At 38.2% G+C, this 19037-nt stretch overlaps 1 protein-coding gene across 5 annotated transcripts in view; it reads left to right on the top strand.

Annotated features, from left to right (window-relative positions):
• Window positions 1–19037, top strand: part of grid2 (glutamate receptor, ionotropic, delta 2) — a 427585-nt gene that overhangs the window by 395496 nt on the left and 13052 nt on the right. For all 5 annotated transcript variants that reach the window (XR_005623733.2, XR_005623736.2, XM_039679482.2 and 2 more), the window contains exon 14: window positions 7126–7292. Coding sequence is in view for 3 of the 5 variants with exons in the window: in XM_039679482.2 (XP_039535416.1) it covers window positions 7126–7292 (167 nt within the window). In the remaining 2 variants the exon portion in view is untranslated. The remainder of the gene's footprint in view (window positions 1–7125; window positions 7293–19037) is intronic.

The following is a 19037-nucleotide window of genomic DNA, read 5'->3' as shown; positions in this document are numbered from 1 at the left end:
CGGGACTAAAACACACTCTTTCCTCATATTGGCGGTGACGCATGCCCACGGGGGGCAGAGATGGAGTAGCTTACTCATAATGTAAAGAAAGCTAGCCGTGGTTTTGATGCTGACTCGTTTCCCTGACGACTCGCGGACAGAAGGGGGAGGTCCACAGAGCTCGCCCAATCCTCAAAACAGGATGTTTCTTGGCCTAATCGATTCTTGGGACTTAAGAATTGATATTGGTTTGTAACAATGACAATCGATTAAAATCTATATTTTTTTACCCAGCTCTACCTCATCGCCTCTTTTAAAGCCATAGTTTTTGAATATTTTGATAATTTTCCTCATTAATCTTCACGTTGAACATTCTGTAAGGAGTTATATTTGGAATATTGCAAAACAACAGATTGAAAAAGAGGAGTGAAAAAAAAAAAGATTCATGCCATATCCCATTAGCAACAGTATTTCAGTTCTAGCTCAGTGAGCTGTCCTGGACTGTTTCTCAAACATCTGTGCCTAATTATTCCTCACTCCCTTATAGATCCTGTCTTTGGGAAAGAGGTACGTCCTTTTGCATATGGTCTGTGATGGACTATTAATTGCTTTTCATTCATTTTCTGTTGGAGAGAGAGTCCTAATGACAGCTCAAATCCAATTAGAGAGGAGAAGAAACATGGGAGAGGAAGTTGTCACATATTGGTGTCTCTCCATGTTGTCTCCATCAAGTGCAGATTCGAGCACAGGCCACCTGGGTGTGTGATTTCAGTGTACCCTCTGTGAGAGCGTGTAAAGACTGTTGCCTAGCTGTCCCTGTTTAAAAACAGCTAATTATTAATATCATCAATGCTTTTTCTATATAAAATTTATTTCAGTGGCTCTCTGTATGTATGGAGAATGTATGTATGGAGAATGTATGTAATGTATGGATAATTTGAAAAAAAAAACATATTTTTGCTATAATTTAAAGTATGATTTTCTCTTTTTTTACTTTTGCTTGTGATAAGGAGTTCAGCTTAGATAAAGTTTGAAAAAAACTATTTTAAAATGTATTTATTTATGTTCAGTCGAGACAAATATTAATTATACAAACATTCAGTATTTGTGGTTTATTTTAGATTTGCTTGGAAATGGAGCACATTTCGGGTAAAAATGGTAATCATGGTTAAATTATAATCTAAAAGAATATGGATCTTTTAAACATAAATGAGATCTAATGAAAAAGTGCTTTGGATAGAAATGAAACAGAGCCCACTTTGACGCTGGGGACCAATTCTCGAAACAGAATGAAGCCGACCTTAATGGAGGTCAGGCTTTTCCATGTACAAAATCTTGCGGCTGGCATAGTGGCCTCTGGGACATTGAGCCCGAGCCTTTTGAAGATGTCTCAGCAGGAAAGCTGAGGACAAAGCTGATTGGCTCTAAGTAATGTCGTCCTGGGAGATGATCACTCAGCAGGAATATCCTCCATCAAAATGAAGCAGGTCTCTCTCCACACTTCCCCGGGTTTTCTGCAGCATGGTGTCTGGAAAATCTTTTGCTTTTAACCTTTCGGAGTTAGAACCCGATAAAGAGAGATTTTTCCTTAAGGTTGACTTAAGGTTCCAAATAGAAATGTGACTTCATCTAGAGCAAAATAAATCCAATATATTATGCACTGCAACTCAGAACCATTCGGATGAATGCTTCAAATGAAAACTGTTAGCACTACACCCTTCAACGACTGTCTTTAGCCATGTTTCCATCCAAGTTGTGTATTTAATTATGAACATCACATAAACTATTTGTAAAACGCAGCATTTCCATCCCATATGTTCAAGAAAACATGATCATTACTTTCAGGGAAATTTGCGTAAAATGAATTGTGGCTCTTTTAGTTATGTAGTAAGTTACTTGAGATTTATCTGCCGAACTTTGTATCTGCCAGCTATCGCCAGAGTAACAAGTCAGCTGATCATATGTATTCAGTCACATTGCTTTTTTTATGCACATCGTCTTACTGAATAAAAGCTGTTTTTTTATGCACGTTTGGAAAATGTATTCACATCTTGAGGTCTCTATCCAGCATTATATATATAAATATAAATAAATAAATATATAAATATCTTAAAATTCACAGTAAAATATATGGCTGAAAACCCAGCATATGAAGACCAGCAGGCAAACCAATTTGGAAAATATGTGAAATTACGCCTACTATGTTGACACCTTAAACAAATGTGGGCGAAAGAAATCAAACTATGCTGATTTTTGGAAAAATATGCCTTGAATAATGTTGAAGCATTATGTATATATCCTTTGAAGCACTTTCATTAACTGCTCTTCTGGGTAAGATGTATGTAATTTATATTACATTATATAAAATATCTCTGGGCTGTTTTTTCCAAATTAAATATCTGTCCGCAATATAGGTGTGGCAGTATAAGTGTGTACATTATTCACTTGGGTAATTTTGAATGAACTGGGTTTTAAAAAGAAAGTAAGTAAAAACAATCTCTGCACCTTGTGAAAATTATGCAGCTGTGTCCTTTTGGAAGTTATTGATTTCATAAAAGCTTTGATTCGTTTCATATTATAGAGCTTACTTCTCAGCAAATGTCAATTGAATCCTGCTGTTTTTATAGAGTGCTGTCATTTTCCCTAGCCTTTGAATCCATGGTAGTTTTCCGAGCAGTACATTTCTAAAATAGTCACATCCAATGTGTCCCTTTATTTCAAAGGTCCTGATAGAAGACAACGTTGAATATGTATGGGTGAATATCTAATGAGGCCATGTGCTTGATGCCTCCTTTAAAAATAATGTACTGATTAGGATGCACTGAGCATTGTTTGCTTTAGGGAAAATTGCTTCAAATAATTACCTTGGCACAGTTAAAATCACAGCCACTATGTTTGCTATGGCTGGAGGGTTGTTGGACATGCTTCACTTTTCTGTCAGTAATGTTCTCCGGGTCAAGAAGTTTCTCTTTTTCTCAACTTTTTTGCCGCTTTCAGCCAGTGGTATATTTCTTCGCTGTTTGTAGGCCCGGTCTCTGTCTCTGCCCATTATAATGGAGCTGTGGCAATTTTATCACCTGCAATTGTACCACGGGCATTTTTTTTCTCTGCTGCCTGAGTTCAATTGAATTAAAATCAATAGGATAGGCCTCTGGTATTACAAACAATCTCTATTCAGCTTCTCAATTGAATGTACTTATGTTGTGGTGAGAGTTGAGAGTGTGTGTGTGTGTGTGTGTGTGTGTGTGTGTGTGTGTGTGTGTGTGTGTGTAAATACAAGATAAATACTTGTTCTTACAGACATGCAGAGTACACAAATTTGAAAAATTATTATTATTAATCAACATGTGATATTTAACAGATTTGTTAATAATTATTTTCATGTTTATTAGATAAAATAAAAATCATTTTAAATTCTACAAGTGAATTTAGGTGTCAAATTATTAGTGTTTTTACACAATAACTTTATATTACAGGAAAGGTAATCTACATGTAAACAGTGGGGGAATGAGCTGCACCAATAAACAATATCGACTGATAACAATAAATAAAAAAAATCTCTAATATTGGCCAACAGCTGATGTACATTACTTGCCCACTGCCTCCACAAAAGCAAGAGAGATTTTGTTAAAAGTAGTTAATAATAATAATTAATATATTAATAAACAATTAATATAAGTGAAGTGTCTATTTTATTATAATTGTCTGTTTTATTGTTTGTAAAAAAAAATAATGATCCACTGCATTCACAGCAAACTAAGCATTCATGTTAAATAAGAGTATAATATTTTATTTATGTATGTATACAACATGGGCATACCATATCATATCATTAAAATAAGAGATTTTGTCAGGCCAGTGTGAACAACAACAGTAGTAGGCCTATATTAGATTAAGTCATTCGTTAACCAATTAGTCTATACATTTTGTTCTTTGGAAACCGCCAAACTGACCCCATACCTACCCAAATTTTGCAGTAACACCTCGTTGCAGTACACGAGATCCAGGGGGCGGAGATGGATCCAGATCTAAGGGGTGGAGATGGGTAGGATTGTGGGGTTAGGGATCAGGAGGTGGAGATGGGTAGAATTAGGGCTGGGGTTAGGGATCAGAAGGTGGAGATGGGTAGGATTAGGGGTGGGGTTAGGGATCAGGGGGTGGAGATGGGTAGGATTAGGGGTGGGGTTAGGAGGTGGAGATGGGTAGGATTAGGGGTGGGGTTAGGGATCAGGAGGTGGAGGTGGGTAGAATCAGGGGTGGGGTTGGGGATCAGGGTGTGGAGATGGGTAGGATTAGGGGTGGGGTTAGGAGGTGGATATGGGTAGGATTAGGGGTGGGGTTAGGGATCAGGAGGTGGGTAGAATTAAGGGTGGGTTTAGGGATCTGGGGTGGAGATGGGTAGAATTAGGGGTGGGGTTAGGGATCAGGGGTGGAGATGGGTAGGATTAGGTGTGTGGTTAGGGATCAGGAGGTGGAGATGGGTAGAATTAGGGATGTGGTTAAGGATCAGGAGGTGGAGATGTGTAGAATTAGGGGTGGGAATAGGGATCAGGAGGTGGAGATGGGTAGGATTAGGGATGTGGTTAAGGATCAGGAGGTGGAGATGGGTAGAATTAGGGATGTGGTTAAGGATCAGGAGGTGGAGATGTGTAGAATTAGGGATGTGGTTAAGGATCAGGAGGTGGAGATGTGTAGGATTAGGGGTGGGAATAGGGATCAGGGGGTGGAGATGGGTAGGATTAGGGGTGGGGTTAGGAGGTGGAGATGGGTAGGATTAGGGGTGGGGTTAGGGATCAGGAGGTGGAGGTGGGTAGAATTAGGGGTGGGGTTGGGGATCAGGGTGTGGAGATGGGTAGGATTAGGGGTGGGGTTAGGAGGTGGATATGGGTAGGATTAGGGGTGGGGTTAGGGATCAGGAGGTGGGTAGAATTAAGGGTGGGTTTAGGGATCTGGGGTGGAGATGGGTAGAATTAGGGGTGGGGTTAGGGATCAGGGGTGGAGATGGGTAGGATTAGGTGTGTGGTTAGGGATCAGGAGGTGGAGATGGGTAGAATTAGGGATGTGGTTAAGGATCAGGAGGTGGAGATGTGTAGGATTAGGGGTGGGAATAGGGATCAGGAGGTGGAGATGGGTAGGATTAGGGGTGTGGTTAGGGATCAGGAGGTGGAGATGGGTAGAATTAGGGGTGTGGTTAAGGATCAGGAGGTGGAGATGTGTAGGATTAGGGGTGGGAATAGGGATCAGGAGGTGGAGATGGGTAGGATTAGGGGTGGGGTTAGGGATCAGGAGGTGGAGATGGGTAGAATTAGGGGTGTGGTTAATGATCAGGGGGTGGAGATGGGTAGAATTAGGGGTGGGGTTAGGGATCAGGTGGTTTGAGATGGGTAGGATTAGGGTTAGGTTAATTAAATTCAAAACTGTCTAGTCTGGCAGCACTGCATAGATCACCCTTAATTTTTTTTTTTTCTGGGACTCCACATCGGGCAATCCAGCAACTGTATAAGTTATCCCCCGATAACAACCGGTAAAAACTGATAACACAGGTTCATCGGGTAACCATTTCTGAAGTCGGCGCTTTACACTTCTGGAAGTTTTGTGTTGGGGAGCTAATCAAATTTTAAAACTCACTCAATATTTTTTGTACAGTTATTTCCATAATGTCATCTGTAATCACAGACCCACTCTCTTGTTTTATACAAACGCAGCTGCATGCCATTTTACGCCTATTCTTTTGTACACTGTAATGGATTATAAAATAACAAACAGATAAGATTTTCATCTCAAATTAAAATCTCTTAATCCCCATAATTATTTATGTGGTGAAATACCATGTAATAAGCGATATAATACCTACACTTAACATCTACCTTACTAGCTATTAATAAGCAGCGATTAGAAGTTTATTGAGATTTTAGCAAGGTCCATTTCTAAAGCTCTATGCAATGTATTTTGAAACAAGCACCTGAGCATATTGAACGCTTTTGAAGGGATGCTGAATGAGGGGGATTGGTCAGTTAGGGGGAGTGTTATCATATCTGTAAGCAGTGAAGTTCCATCTGCATTCGTTGCAGTGAAATGACTGCTGCTCTTATCTAAATAAGCTCTTGATGTGAGAAAATGCTCAGTGTTTTCTGAAGCCAGGAGCCACTTGCAGACCATTTTAGTGCTTAGCAGACTGACCTGTAGTTACACGCTATGTCTGGTAAGCCGTTTTGGAGTAAATAAGATGTTTACTCATTTAATAGTGATTTTCTCTGAAGGCAGTTTCTCTGATCTAGCTCTGTCCTGTTGCAGACTGTTTTGAAATGCCTGAAAAATTCATGAGAAGGCTATTAAAATGTTTCAGCCTAAAAAGTCAGCCTTGTCTGCCATCAAAAAACCCACGCAAATGTGTGTACAAATTTTACATCAACAGTTAACGGTATCTTAGCATGAAGTCGCTTCAAAATATATCTTTGGATGTAGACCTGCAGACTGGAACTGAAAAAGAAAGCTCTCTGGTTTTCATTAAAAGCACATTGATTTTTGTTTGACGCAAGACTTTCGTAACCTTGAAATGTTCAATCAGAGGATAGAGGCCACCTTTCTCTTGACTTGTTCAAGGAGAGCATCTTCAGTATCGGAAATGAATACCCCTTTTGTCTGTAGCTGTTGAATAAAAATGGGCCTTTTTTAGAATTGAAGTCTAGAGCTTTTGAAAAGTTTATTTTCACTCAAAGAGCAAATATTGTATTTAGAACTATATTATAGCAAGGCTTTTTTTTCTGCTGAAATTGTTTTGGTAAAAGTAAAATTTAGAAACGGCAACCCTGCAAGCTAAGTTTGAAGATGTAAAACCTCCTTGTGCTTCACTTCTGAGCCGTACTTAATAAACAATTAATGCTAAAAGTGTAGCGAGGTCCTGCTGGGATTTAATTAAGGCTTATTTGTTTTTCAGCAATGGCGCTTTATGTGGACCAGCCACTTTTGATAAATGTTGAGCACCTGGTTGCGTTATTTATGGATAGTTGGTTCTCACCTTATTTGCTTTTGAATTCGTCCTCATGTGCCTCTCTGTTTTTCTTTGAATGTGATTTCCATTGCGTCTCTTTTAACTCTCCTGTTCTTTTGTGTACACATTTATGTCTTTTTTTCTCACCCTCTTAGGTGAAGTACGGGCGTTTTGCATTTGTGTGGGATGCAGCTGTCCTGGAGTATGTGGCCATTAATGATGAGGACTGCTCGCTCTACACTGTGAGCAACAATGTCGCTGATAGGGGCTACGGCATCGCGATGCAGCATGGCAGTCCCTACAGGGATATCTTCTCTCAGAGGTACTGTATGATGAGATTCTTATTATCCATATGTAGCCATTCGTCTCTGGGTCCCTGCTGTTATTTTTTTAACGGAAAATTCTATTTAAGTCTGAGTTTGTGATTTAAAATCTATTTCTCAAAGAGAGGAGAGTGGGAATTGTTGTTAAACAGCCTCAGTTGTAACACAGTCAGTTTAAAACATAGAAAGTACATGGATTAAATCACTATTATAATACCAACGCATTCTCATCCTTTAACGTCAAATAGAACGCTATATGCAAAAACGGCGCTATACTACGCACATGGCACCCGTTATCGTTAATATAACATGCGCTGTGAGGGCTAAGTTTAGGTGTGGGGTAGGTGTGCGTGTCATATTCACACTAAAGGATTTATGACGTCTTGGGTTCGCGTGTTATATTAACGATAAAGGGTGCCATGTGCGTAGTATAGCGCCGTTTTTGCATATAGCGTTCTATATGACGTTAAAGGATGAGAACGGGCTGATAATACAAGTTAGAACTATAAGTAACAAATATAACTATATAACAAATTGCTCTGCTCTGCAGCAGCAGCAAAGCAGATCTAGTCTGCCCTGATCAAATACATTAAAAGGGTCATGAACTGGCTTTTGAAATTTTATTATATTGTTGTCTGAGGTCAACTTATGACGTTCGCTTGGTTTTTGTATTCAAAAACATCAAAATGAATAAGTAATTGGCTATTTTCTATCCTAGTTTTGAGCCTAGCTGAAAAACGCTCGGTTTTTATGGGCGTCTCGCACTGAAGTAAATGCCATTGCCCACTGCTGTGAGTGGATAACAGTTTTGCATATTATAATGAGTTTCAACTCACCCGTCGATGCACTTGGGGGAAATTGTTTTGAAAACGTCCAATGTTGTAAAATGGCAACTGGAATGATTCGCCCATACATCATTTATTTGAAGTCCGTGTGTGAGACCAACCACTCGGTTGAACGGATGAACGTTAAGGGTTGTTTTAAGGACATGTTTGTGCATGCCCATTGACAGCCAGTCTAACGCTGTCACAGGCGATTCTAAAAAAGTCAAAAAGTCGAGACAGCACCCATTGTCAAAATTTCTAAGTCCACAACTCTATTTCATTCAAAACAAACTACAAAATAGACTCAAGGTGTTAAATACCGGAATTATCCTTTAATGTCAGGAACGTGTTTACGGGGAGCTGAATAGAGAATAAAAGTGTTAAATTGTTCATTCTGAGTGAAATTGCTATATTGAAATACCACCATACCGACAGACTGAGAAAAATATGATGGAGTGATGGCCCCATTGTTGATGTAAAATTCGATACATCCTCTACATTTACTCATCTCCAGGAGTCTTAAAAGAAGAGGAGAAAGAGTGGAAAACTTGACTCAACTCTATAATGAACATGCGTAGTGAAAGTGCACCAATCCCTTACATTGTCCTATTGTGGTTCTCTGCAAAATTCATGTGTATTTTAAAGAGCTCTTACCTCTCCAAACCACAGATAACCATCTTCCATCTGTTGTCTCCATGCATTTGGACTAAATGCATCCGTTTTTGTATGGAGAGTGCACAGGAAGCACAGATTCACCTGAAATGCAATTTACTATGACAATGTGTTAAATGGTCTTTATTCAAATAATCTGTATATTTTGTACATGTCAATTTATTCTTCTACCAACCCTAACCTACAGGTAACAGTCTACTAACACTCTAATGAGAGTTAGTTGACATGTTGCAAAGTTACTTCTAATTGGTATAATGTCTGAAGTTGACTCTCAAAAAAAAAACCAGTTAACCCATTTAAATATTTTAGTAAGTAAAAATGACACAATTATATGCAATCTGCTTTAATCCACATGGAGACATTTGTAGAATTCTGTAGACATTGGCCCAGGCAACAGAGCCTCATTGAATCTGTGCTGCAGTTTGAAGATACCTGAACCATAGATTTAATTAATTGAACAAAATTAATTGATGAAGTTTATTAACTGACAAGAGGTAAACACAGCATTTTGGGTTCAGCCAGAAGCTGTGTTTCAATGGAAGTCTATGAGAGCAGAAGGAGTGTTAGTTGTATTGGATTAACTACAATTTGTATTGAATATCAAAATAAAATCAATATCGCAATATAGCTTAGTGCTCATCTATCAGTTCATCTATGCTCTGAGACACTTTAAAAACTGTGTACAAGTGCTGTGTTTCACTTTAAAACTTAAATCTTGTTGGTTTGGTTCATGGAAAAGGTATTTAAATACCCACATTTTTAAAGTTTAACCAAATACTTTCGCTGTAAGTAGATGGTTCACACTTTACACTCAAAATAATAAAAACATAGTTTATAAAAGAAAATTTTATAAAATAATAATGAAAGTATTATAATAACATCAGAGCGAAAAAAAATCTGATCACTTTTCCCCTTCATTTTTAAAAAAATTATTTTTGGAAGCACTCCCCTAAAAAATAACCTAAAAATAACCATTCTAGAATGACTAATTATTTTTAAATAGAGCAGTTCAAGTAATCTGTGATATTTTCCACAATTTATTGCGGAATGTTCACTAATGTCATTTTTTCAATATTGTGCTATCAAAGAATGTTTGATAAATTACATTTGGGTTTTCTTGAAAAGCACCAGTATTTGTATGTGTAGGTATTCTTAGATGTGTTAATGTGTAGATTGATATAGTCTACTACCAATCCAAACATATCAGGGGGGTTATTGCTTATTGAGTACATGTAGTTTATAATCTAGCATATAAGCAATTTCAAAAATCATTATTTCTTAGGTTGAGATCTAAATTACACATTATTGATTGGTGTGCTAGTTCACTGGAGGGATGTGAGAGAAAGAGAATCAAAGAGTGTAAAATAAAGACCAACAGAGAGAGGTATTTTAGGTGTTTTGATTTAAGCTTATTGTGAGTCAGAAAAGTGCTCTCTTTCAGATTGCATGTGATTATATCTTTAGATGGTTAAACAGATGGCATGTTATAGAAATGTGTATACCTGTGATACAGTGCTCATGCACATGTGTCTTTGTACACCATTCAATACTTTAAGTTGGCTTGACGTTGGACGTTTGATATTTGCAAAATGCTATTGATTTTGTGAATGAGCCCATTTGTTGTGAAATAAATAGGCATTATTACACATGATTGACAGTTTGTTTTATTAAATATCTAAAGTTCTTCTCTTCAAATGCTATTGAGCTTTTATACTACTTTTATACTTATATAACTATTGAGATTTGTCCCTACATTTGCTAATATCGAACATCCAACGTCAAGCCAACTTCATGCCAGTCCATCACAGGTGTTCTGACATTAATTTAGCTAGGCCTAGTTAGTTAGTCATTTGGTCATCCTAATTATAATGTAAGAATCACTATAACTATTTGGGTTCAGAGAATAAAATGGATGTCGTAGGGTTTAGTCGATAAAATGGATGACTATCAGAGAGAGAAAGAGGCTGTTTTTTGTTTTTTGTTTTTTTCAGATTGGTAGATTGGTCTAATTTGAATCCAAAAAGTAAGACTGATTAGCCAACTGCTACTGTAGTTGGTCATACTAGTTCTTAAGTCTTAACTTAGTAGCTATGTTTGTGTAATTGGCCTCAGAATATCTTAGCAACCACATAAAAATGGCATGGCATCGGTGCCCTGCATAGCATCATGGCATTGCATTTTGTGCAGGCAACCACCACTCGTATTTCTTTCATTCACTGTAAAAATATAGTTGTTTCTTGTTGTTTTCATCAGCAGGGTTATTAGAGGAGTGAAAACCAAGAGTCAAGAGCAATTACCCTATTAAAATGGCACACTCTAGAGCGATCGCCGCTTATACCTGACATTTTGCAGCCCACAGTGCCAGTCAATTTCCAGGACAGATGCGAGCTTGCTTATACTCCTCAGGGCAAGATACCCATGTCAGCCTGGTTATGGCCACATGTCGCCTGTTTACACAATCAGTCCCTTAGCAAATGGTGCTGGGAACACATGACATTTTGGACTCATTGTCCCCTGATAGAAAATTGTTAGAACAGAGCTACATTACACTTCTGCTATTGAAAGCGCTGAGCTTGGTAAATACATGCAGTGCTAACACTGAAGATTTCTACCTCATTGTCACATGTATTTTGGTTTCATGATTCTTGTTTAACCTTTATGCGGCTCTGCGCAGACCAATTGGTGTCTTGACTTAAAGCAATGCGTGCCTGTTTGAAATTTCCGGCTTGATCCAGCATCGACATTTTGTCACTGTGACATGGCATCAAAAAATCGAGAGCGATTCGAGAGCTTACGGCTGACGGCAAGAGCGGCTGACCGAGCTCTGATGATGACACAGCTGTCCCAAGATTGGAAGCAAAAAGTGTCCGACTTCACGTCTCTGTTTTCAGCTCCTCGCCAATGCAGCTCTGTTACATCGATTACATCCAGCCGCAGACAGACTAAACACACTTATTAGCCGTTTCTTAATATCAAGTACGCAAACTTCGGACTTGCGTCCTTGGTAGTTCGGACTTGCCAAGTTCACAATCTCTTTATGTATATTTTAGGCAACGATAAGACGAAACGCCTCTTTTCATTTAAAAAAAGAAATCTAAACATATTAGCCTAATGGCGATGTGGTTCAGGCAACGCGTACATTGATTATTTTTACTGCATATATTTATAACAAAATGAACATGAATCTTTTTGTTTTCATTTTAAAAATATGAAACATTATTTTATTGACGTTTAACATAAAGAGACAGGTTGTGTCCTTTTATTTTATTGTACATATAGGAAAGTATATAAAATAAAATTACACAACCCTGTCTCTTTATGTTATATGTCAGTTTTAATGATGAATAATATAGCCTAAAAGGTATAGAAGCTAAAATGAGAAATAAGGCAAACAATTCAAACATAAGTAAGCTCTCTAGGCTACAAAGTTATAGATAAATAGCCTAAATATATAAAGTTATGAAACTTTGCCTTCAGCCAAAACGATTTTTTGCCATGGAACAAACTATAGTTTAAAGAGACCAAAGATAGACTTATACACAAAACGAATTATGCGTGAAGTTTATCCACTAGACTAGAGACATCAGAGCCAGCGGCAAATGTCAGAATCACTAGCCGAGGAAAAGCTTTTCCTGTCGGGGTTGATGAGCGCTGAAACCCCGGTGAGCGCTTGGATGTCACAACTCCGAAAACGTCAGATACATGTTTCAAATAGGTGCTGTTTTTATAAATAAACCACAGATTTGAGATTTAAACAACCACATTCTCGCAACTGAAACACATAAAATTACATTTCATGACACAATAACAGTAGTATTTTTAGTATTGCTTGCTGGTTGGTGCGAGATGCATTCTGGGATACCTGGCTAGAACACATCCGGGGATTTGAACTGGACTTGGATGTGAACTTTGAATTGGAACAGTACTTGGGCAGTGACTGATGACATTTCACAAGTCCACAAGAACACAAGTACTGACAAGAACGCCTCTGTGTTTCGGTTTGGTTTAGTTCTAGTTCTAGTTCCTGTTTCCTTCATTCTAATTTTCCTGCCACTGGTTGGTTTCCATGGTTAAATAGTTCACACCTGTTCCCTGTTCTGTTGATTAGCTTCCCTTGTGTATGTAAGCTCTTATCCTCAGTTCCTTGTCTAGTTTTAATGTTGTGTTTGAGGATTGCTTGGGTTCCCTCTGTGTTCATTAAAAGTCAATTTAAGAGTCTTCAAAGTTGATCATTTGGATTGCTAGAACTTAACATATCTTTTTAAAATACAGTATATGGGGTCTACATAGAGAGATTGAAATTTATGGCTATTATGTCGGCTATTATACTGATATAAGTGTCTTTCACAATCTTTTGAGATGTCTAACGTCCTTCAGATATCTGGTTCATATTGATAAGCTGAGAGGAAATACCATCTGCATTTCCCAGGCAAAAGAACTGCTTGCCTTTGTCTTTTTGTTCTTTTTCTCATCGTGTTTTCCCTTCTCTTATCAAGTAGTTTGTCTCTCCGCAGACAGATACATCTAATAACGTGATCATTTCTGCCGCAGCTGGTTGCCATAGCAACAGATCCAGCAGTCCACACTCGATTCAGTGTATAGGGCCCGAGAGGCAAGCGAGGAGACTACATGACAGACAGACCTGAAGAGAGAACCGCAAATCCCCACCCGCATTATCCCCAAAGAACAGAAAAATGAATCTGAAGTTCTGCTGCAACCAGGTGCACTAAAAGACAAAGATTCACACTCAGTGTCATACTGGGGTCTTAAATGAAAGCTTTCTGCTTTCTTTCAGATCACTCAGTTGTCATGGAGAATCAGGTTGATCTGGACTTGTGCTAACAGGGCCAAGTGTTTGTGTTTAGCCCCTGATATTGAACATGGACCAAATCCAGCTGAACTCCCTTGGCTGCACTGGTCAGTGATAGTGCAATTCAAAGACAAAAACACAGAGCAGAGCAGGTGAATTTGTAGCCAGCGTTTTGCCCTGGCCTGTCAGTCGAGCACAACTTGTTCAGCAAACCCACCGCTTATCTCCTTCTCTTCGTCCTCACTCACCTTTCCCTCCGTTTTGGGAGGAGAGGGAATAAAGAACAAATAAAAATGTTTGCTGTTATGAAGCCGCTGTTTCTCTGTAAGTTCCCTGAAGGCAAAACAGCAGGTTTGAGTCGTTTTTGTTTTTTTTTTAGTAAAAGGGCACATTTTTTTAAAGACCTCATACAATTTAAATTAGAATTTCATGACTGTTAACTTCTAGATAGCATATAGAGGTCATCTAGTGCAGGGATATTATTTCAAATATTTATTAGTAATTCAAATGCTTTTTTTGTAAAAAGCAAATTCTTTGGCTATTTAAATAAAAGTTGCATGCCCAAATTTCCTGATTCAATAGGAAACAAGTCAGTGGCAAAGTTTACAGATTTTTATCAGATTGACGAGTCAATCAGACTAAAAAGGCTTCATGTGAACACCTTAATCAATCCGATTGAGGTCGACGCTAATACAATTTCGATCCGATCGAAAAGGGGATTTATTCCTTTTCTAATCCAATCGGGAGAGTTTGAAACATTTAATTGGATCGAAAGCCGAAACTTGAAAGGACTGGGCATGTGCAATGATGTTAAAATGGTGTGTAAAGATGCATAACGCGTGGAATGAGCTGCAGTTGTTTTTAAATATAATGTCATAAATTGCTGTTGTGTTAACCTAAAATTCCCCTACCACTCATTGGCTGTGAAGTGGAACAGAACTATGACCCATCAGTCCTCACTTCATACTGTCATCCACAGACACTTTGTTTTGGGTGCAGGAATGGGGTGTTTTTACAAATATAAGCAGCACGGCACTAGCCTGGTTAAACCCAGACCATTCTCAGTTGTAACCACTGATCTATGTCAGTCTATATAGATATAGAGTTATGGTCGGGCAAAGCGTCATAGACAAATCATTTCCAGAGGGGCGTCACCAGTGGACGTCGCAGATAGACCTAACACCAATCAGAGCGATGAAGATGACGTATGCAGAGTGGTGGCTGGCGGAGAAACATCTCCGAGTGTTGTTCTTCGCTCGGTTTTTAACACAAAGGAAACGTTCAAATCGCTTAAAACAGATGTGATTGCTGATTCGAACGAGTGATGTTCGACGGCTGCGTCCATCTTTGTAATGTAGGCTACAAAATCTGCTTCAAAATCCCAGCGCTGTCGTCATCGTGTAAAGCCCGCTCCAACGTTTCTGATTGGTGCCGCGATTTCGTCTAATTGGAAATTGGCTTGAATGAGCTCTTTGACAGACTAACTTTCAGAGCAAATAATTTGCCAGAAGTTGTCTGGGTTTTCTCAGGCTAGCACAACGGTTCAACCGGATTACTTTATTTAGCGTTCATGTAAACACTACAGTCGAATTCATTAATCAGAATCAATTCATTCAGATTGAAACAAAAAAGTGTGCATGCAAACATAGCCAATGTGAGAAAGAAACCCATGCTCATAAAGTGATTAGTTTTTCTTTTTTTTAAAAAATGTGGACAATTAAAGTGCTTGATGGGAAAAAATCCAAGTGAAAAACTTTTTTTAGAGAAGTTTATTAAAAACAAAACTGAGCAGGCAAAAAAAAAAAAAAAATTCAGCATATGGCCATCAGTGGGCTTATCTTCTCAACAAACAAGGTAAAATCTGGTCCCCTCTGAGATGTCTGTCATGTCTCTCCTGAGACTTCTGAAGACAAACATGTGGCGTTTCCTCAAGGGCAAAACTGGACAGTTGATTCTCACAGGAAAAGTACCTAGTGTTAATTCCTGTGGATCTCACCACTTCTCATTTGTTAAAAACTCCAGGGTGTTAATTCATTAAACACAGAGACTGTTCATTTGCCCAGTACCAGCTGCTGGAAAACCACAAGGTCAGAAACACTCTTTCCAACACAAGTCTTTGAATGTTGACACTTGTATTAGACTTGGGTTGAAAAGTAGAATAGAATAGAATAGAATAGAATAGAATAGAATAGAATAGAATAGAATAGAATAGAATAGAATAGAATACACTCTAAAAAATGCTGGGTTGTTTTAACCCAATTTTGGGTCAAATATGGACAAACCCGAAATGTTGGGTTAAAAATGTAATGTAAAAATTTAACCCAACGGCTGGGTTAGTCCATATTTGACCCAAAGTTGGGTTAAAACAACCCAGCATTTTTTAGAGTGTAGAATAGAATAGAATACACTCTAAAAAATGCTGGGTTGTTTTAACCCAATTTTGGGTCAAATATGGACAAACCCGAAATGTTGGGTTAAAAATGTAATGTAAAAATTTAACCCAACGGCTGGGTTAGTCCATATTTGACCCAAAGTTGGGTTAAAACAACCCAGCATTTTTTAGAGTGTAGAATAGAATAGAATAGAATACGTAGAATAGAATAGAATAGAATAGAATAGACTAGAATAGAATTTTCTATTAAGAATGGTTACACAAAACATACTTGCCTCCTCCTTGTCATTCTATTAGTGTGGTCAGATGTATCCTATTATCTAAGCCCTGAAGCAGCTCATGGCATGTTGAACCACCAAGTGTTGACACATCCATCATGGCAACACTCGTCACAGACTAATTTTTCAAGGGTAGGCCCTTCCATATGCCTGTGATAGGAGTTGTTCTGTGGTGACCTCCAGTGGCAATGAGGTCTTAAAGGAATAACTGTGCTACTGAAGACCAAGGCATCTAATCTCAGAACTCATTCATCACAGTAGTTTAATACCATGGAAAATGAAAACAGAAATTGGAAAATGCACCAATGTTAAAATAGCTAAATGTACAAATCTGTCTCCACGATGGGGGGGGGGTCATTTATCTAACCTCACTCAAAAAACGTTTGGAATTATTGTTAACTAAAGCTCTTAAAATCATTTTGGTTAATTGAAAAAAATAATGAAATAAAAATGTTAATAGTATTTAAAGGGATACTCCACTTTGTTTGGAAATAGGATCATTTTACCACTCCCCCAGAGTTAAACAGTTGGGTTTTACCGTTTTAGAATCCATTCAGTCGATTTAGAAGAACATCAATTATTTGGACAAAGGAAAAAAAATACTATGGAAGTCAATGAGACCAGAAACTGTCTGGTTACTGATATTCTTCTAAATATCAAAAAATCGGCTAAATGGATTCGAAAACGGAAAAACTCAACTGTTTAACTCTGGGGGAGTGGTAAAATGAGCCTATTTCCAAAAAAAAAGTGGAGTATACCTTTAAATAATACTAAAATAACACACATCACCTGAATCCTTCCTATTACATTAAAGGGGACATATCATGCAAAATCCACTTTTTTTAGCCCTTAAATGCATTTTGTTGTATATTTGGAGTGTTTATAAGTACAGAAAAGATTAAATTACTCTCTTCAGGTGCTTCGTTTTTATCTTTATATTCTGTTTTGGTCCTAATTTTCAACCTGTTCAGATTTTTCTGTTTTCTATTACATTTTTTTAACAATTACATCACAGTATTTGCAGCGGAACTGACAAATAAGGACATTTACTACCGGTCCAACACTTCGAGCAATCCGCCATTATTATTTCTCGCTCCGATTTTTTGTAGTCCGAGCTCAATGATGCAGAAGTTACGAGAGGGCAAGTCAAAATGTACGGTTGTTGGATGTAGTGACCTGAAGCACTTCAACAACCTCCGCCAGTATACAGAAGGGTTTGCCGATCGACTTCGTCTGGTCTGAATGAGGGGTAAATTCCTTCTATCATTTAGCTGCTGTGTTTGCTGATGCTTTTCTAAACGCAAGTTATCATATTATTATCAATACAGATTTTTAGTGGTAAGATTAGACCGTAGTCATTTATCTTGTCTGTGTGCTTGTTTTAACAAGAGAAAATAGTCGACTTTCACTAATAACACAACATAGATAACTTAACTATACCACTGCATCCATATGAAGACGTTGTTCTGCTGATTAGTCGTTGTCTTTTTCAAATCGCTCGCTCTGGCTCGAATATAGGCTTGAGGGACAAGTCTTCCATTGTTGACATTTTGTTAACGTGTGAATAAAAATGTTCTTTGAAGCTATAGTAATCGTATATCTCTTATCAAACTACACTAATGGCCGAACGGGGGGAGTTGAACCGACCGTGAACTCAGCGACCTGGAGAGCGGGCGGGGGGAAAGACGCAACTCCTTTTTATTTAAAGGGGCCGCTTTGAAACGACTTTCTCACAGAAGCACATCAGAAAAGGGGCCTGTTGAGCTATAATAATGAGGAATTCAGACCCAAGCATTGCAGTTATGCTTTATATAGACCACAAATGTATGATTTATAAGTAAAAATGAATGATTTAAAAGCATGATATTTAAAGAAATCATGCTGTACTTTTTTTCATCTTTTAATATTCCTTTAGGCAAAGAAATTGCATGGGTTCTCGGGAACTGGAATATACTGCATTAGTCAATGAATAAGTACTAGTACTTAGATACTAGTATCTAAAAAATAAGTACTAGCATGAAAAGAGACTAGGTTTAAATGATTAAATGTTAAAACGGCTTGCCATAAAGGTGCTTTTTTTATAGTACAACGACTTGAGGGAGATCTGATTGAGTTAACTAATTCTTTCACTTTCAACTGTTCCATCTGTGGGACATTGATTACATCTTTGATTACTCAGTCACAGTACTTGGCATTGTAATGGCACTGGATCACAGCTCCCCAGGTATGTTTTGTGCTGTTCTCTTGAATTGTCCTCATTGTTGTTTCATGTCTCTACTATCGCACTCCGAATCCTCTAATGCAACATATGTGGGCGGTGTTGCATTGCTAAATGTTGTTGGCACATTTAAAATGTGATCTATAAAGCAAATCTTTTAACATTGGCCCACCTTGTTGTGAGTCCTGTGAGCTGTGTCCATAGCAGAATGTGGATGGGTCATTCTCCATCTGTTAAGTGCAATAGGACTTTTTTTTTCTTACTCCTGTATTATATTGTTATGAGACAGGGATATGGATATAAAGAATGAAGGGTAGCTTTTTGAATAAAAGTTGAACAGGATTTTAGACAGCATTGTGTGTTACTGTGAATTCTGAACATTTCCATTGTGTGTGTGGCTGTTTGGACAAGTGTTTGCTGCAGCTGCAGTTTGGATGTGAATATGGGCTCTTGGAAGCACGCTAGTCTCCTCCTCTGGGGCTAAATGTGCGCTGACTCCTGACTGCAGACAATCAGGCTAGAGAGAGAACACCACACAATACAGAGCAGC

Source organism: Pimephales promelas, chromosome 14 (assembly GCF_988280905.1).
Source record: "Pimephales promelas chromosome 14, fPimPro1.hap1.1, whole genome shotgun sequence".
Classification (NCBI taxonomy): Eukaryota; Metazoa; Chordata; class Actinopteri; order Cypriniformes; family Leuciscidae; genus Pimephales; species Pimephales promelas.
This window is presented reverse-complemented; position numbering and strand designations above follow the sequence as displayed.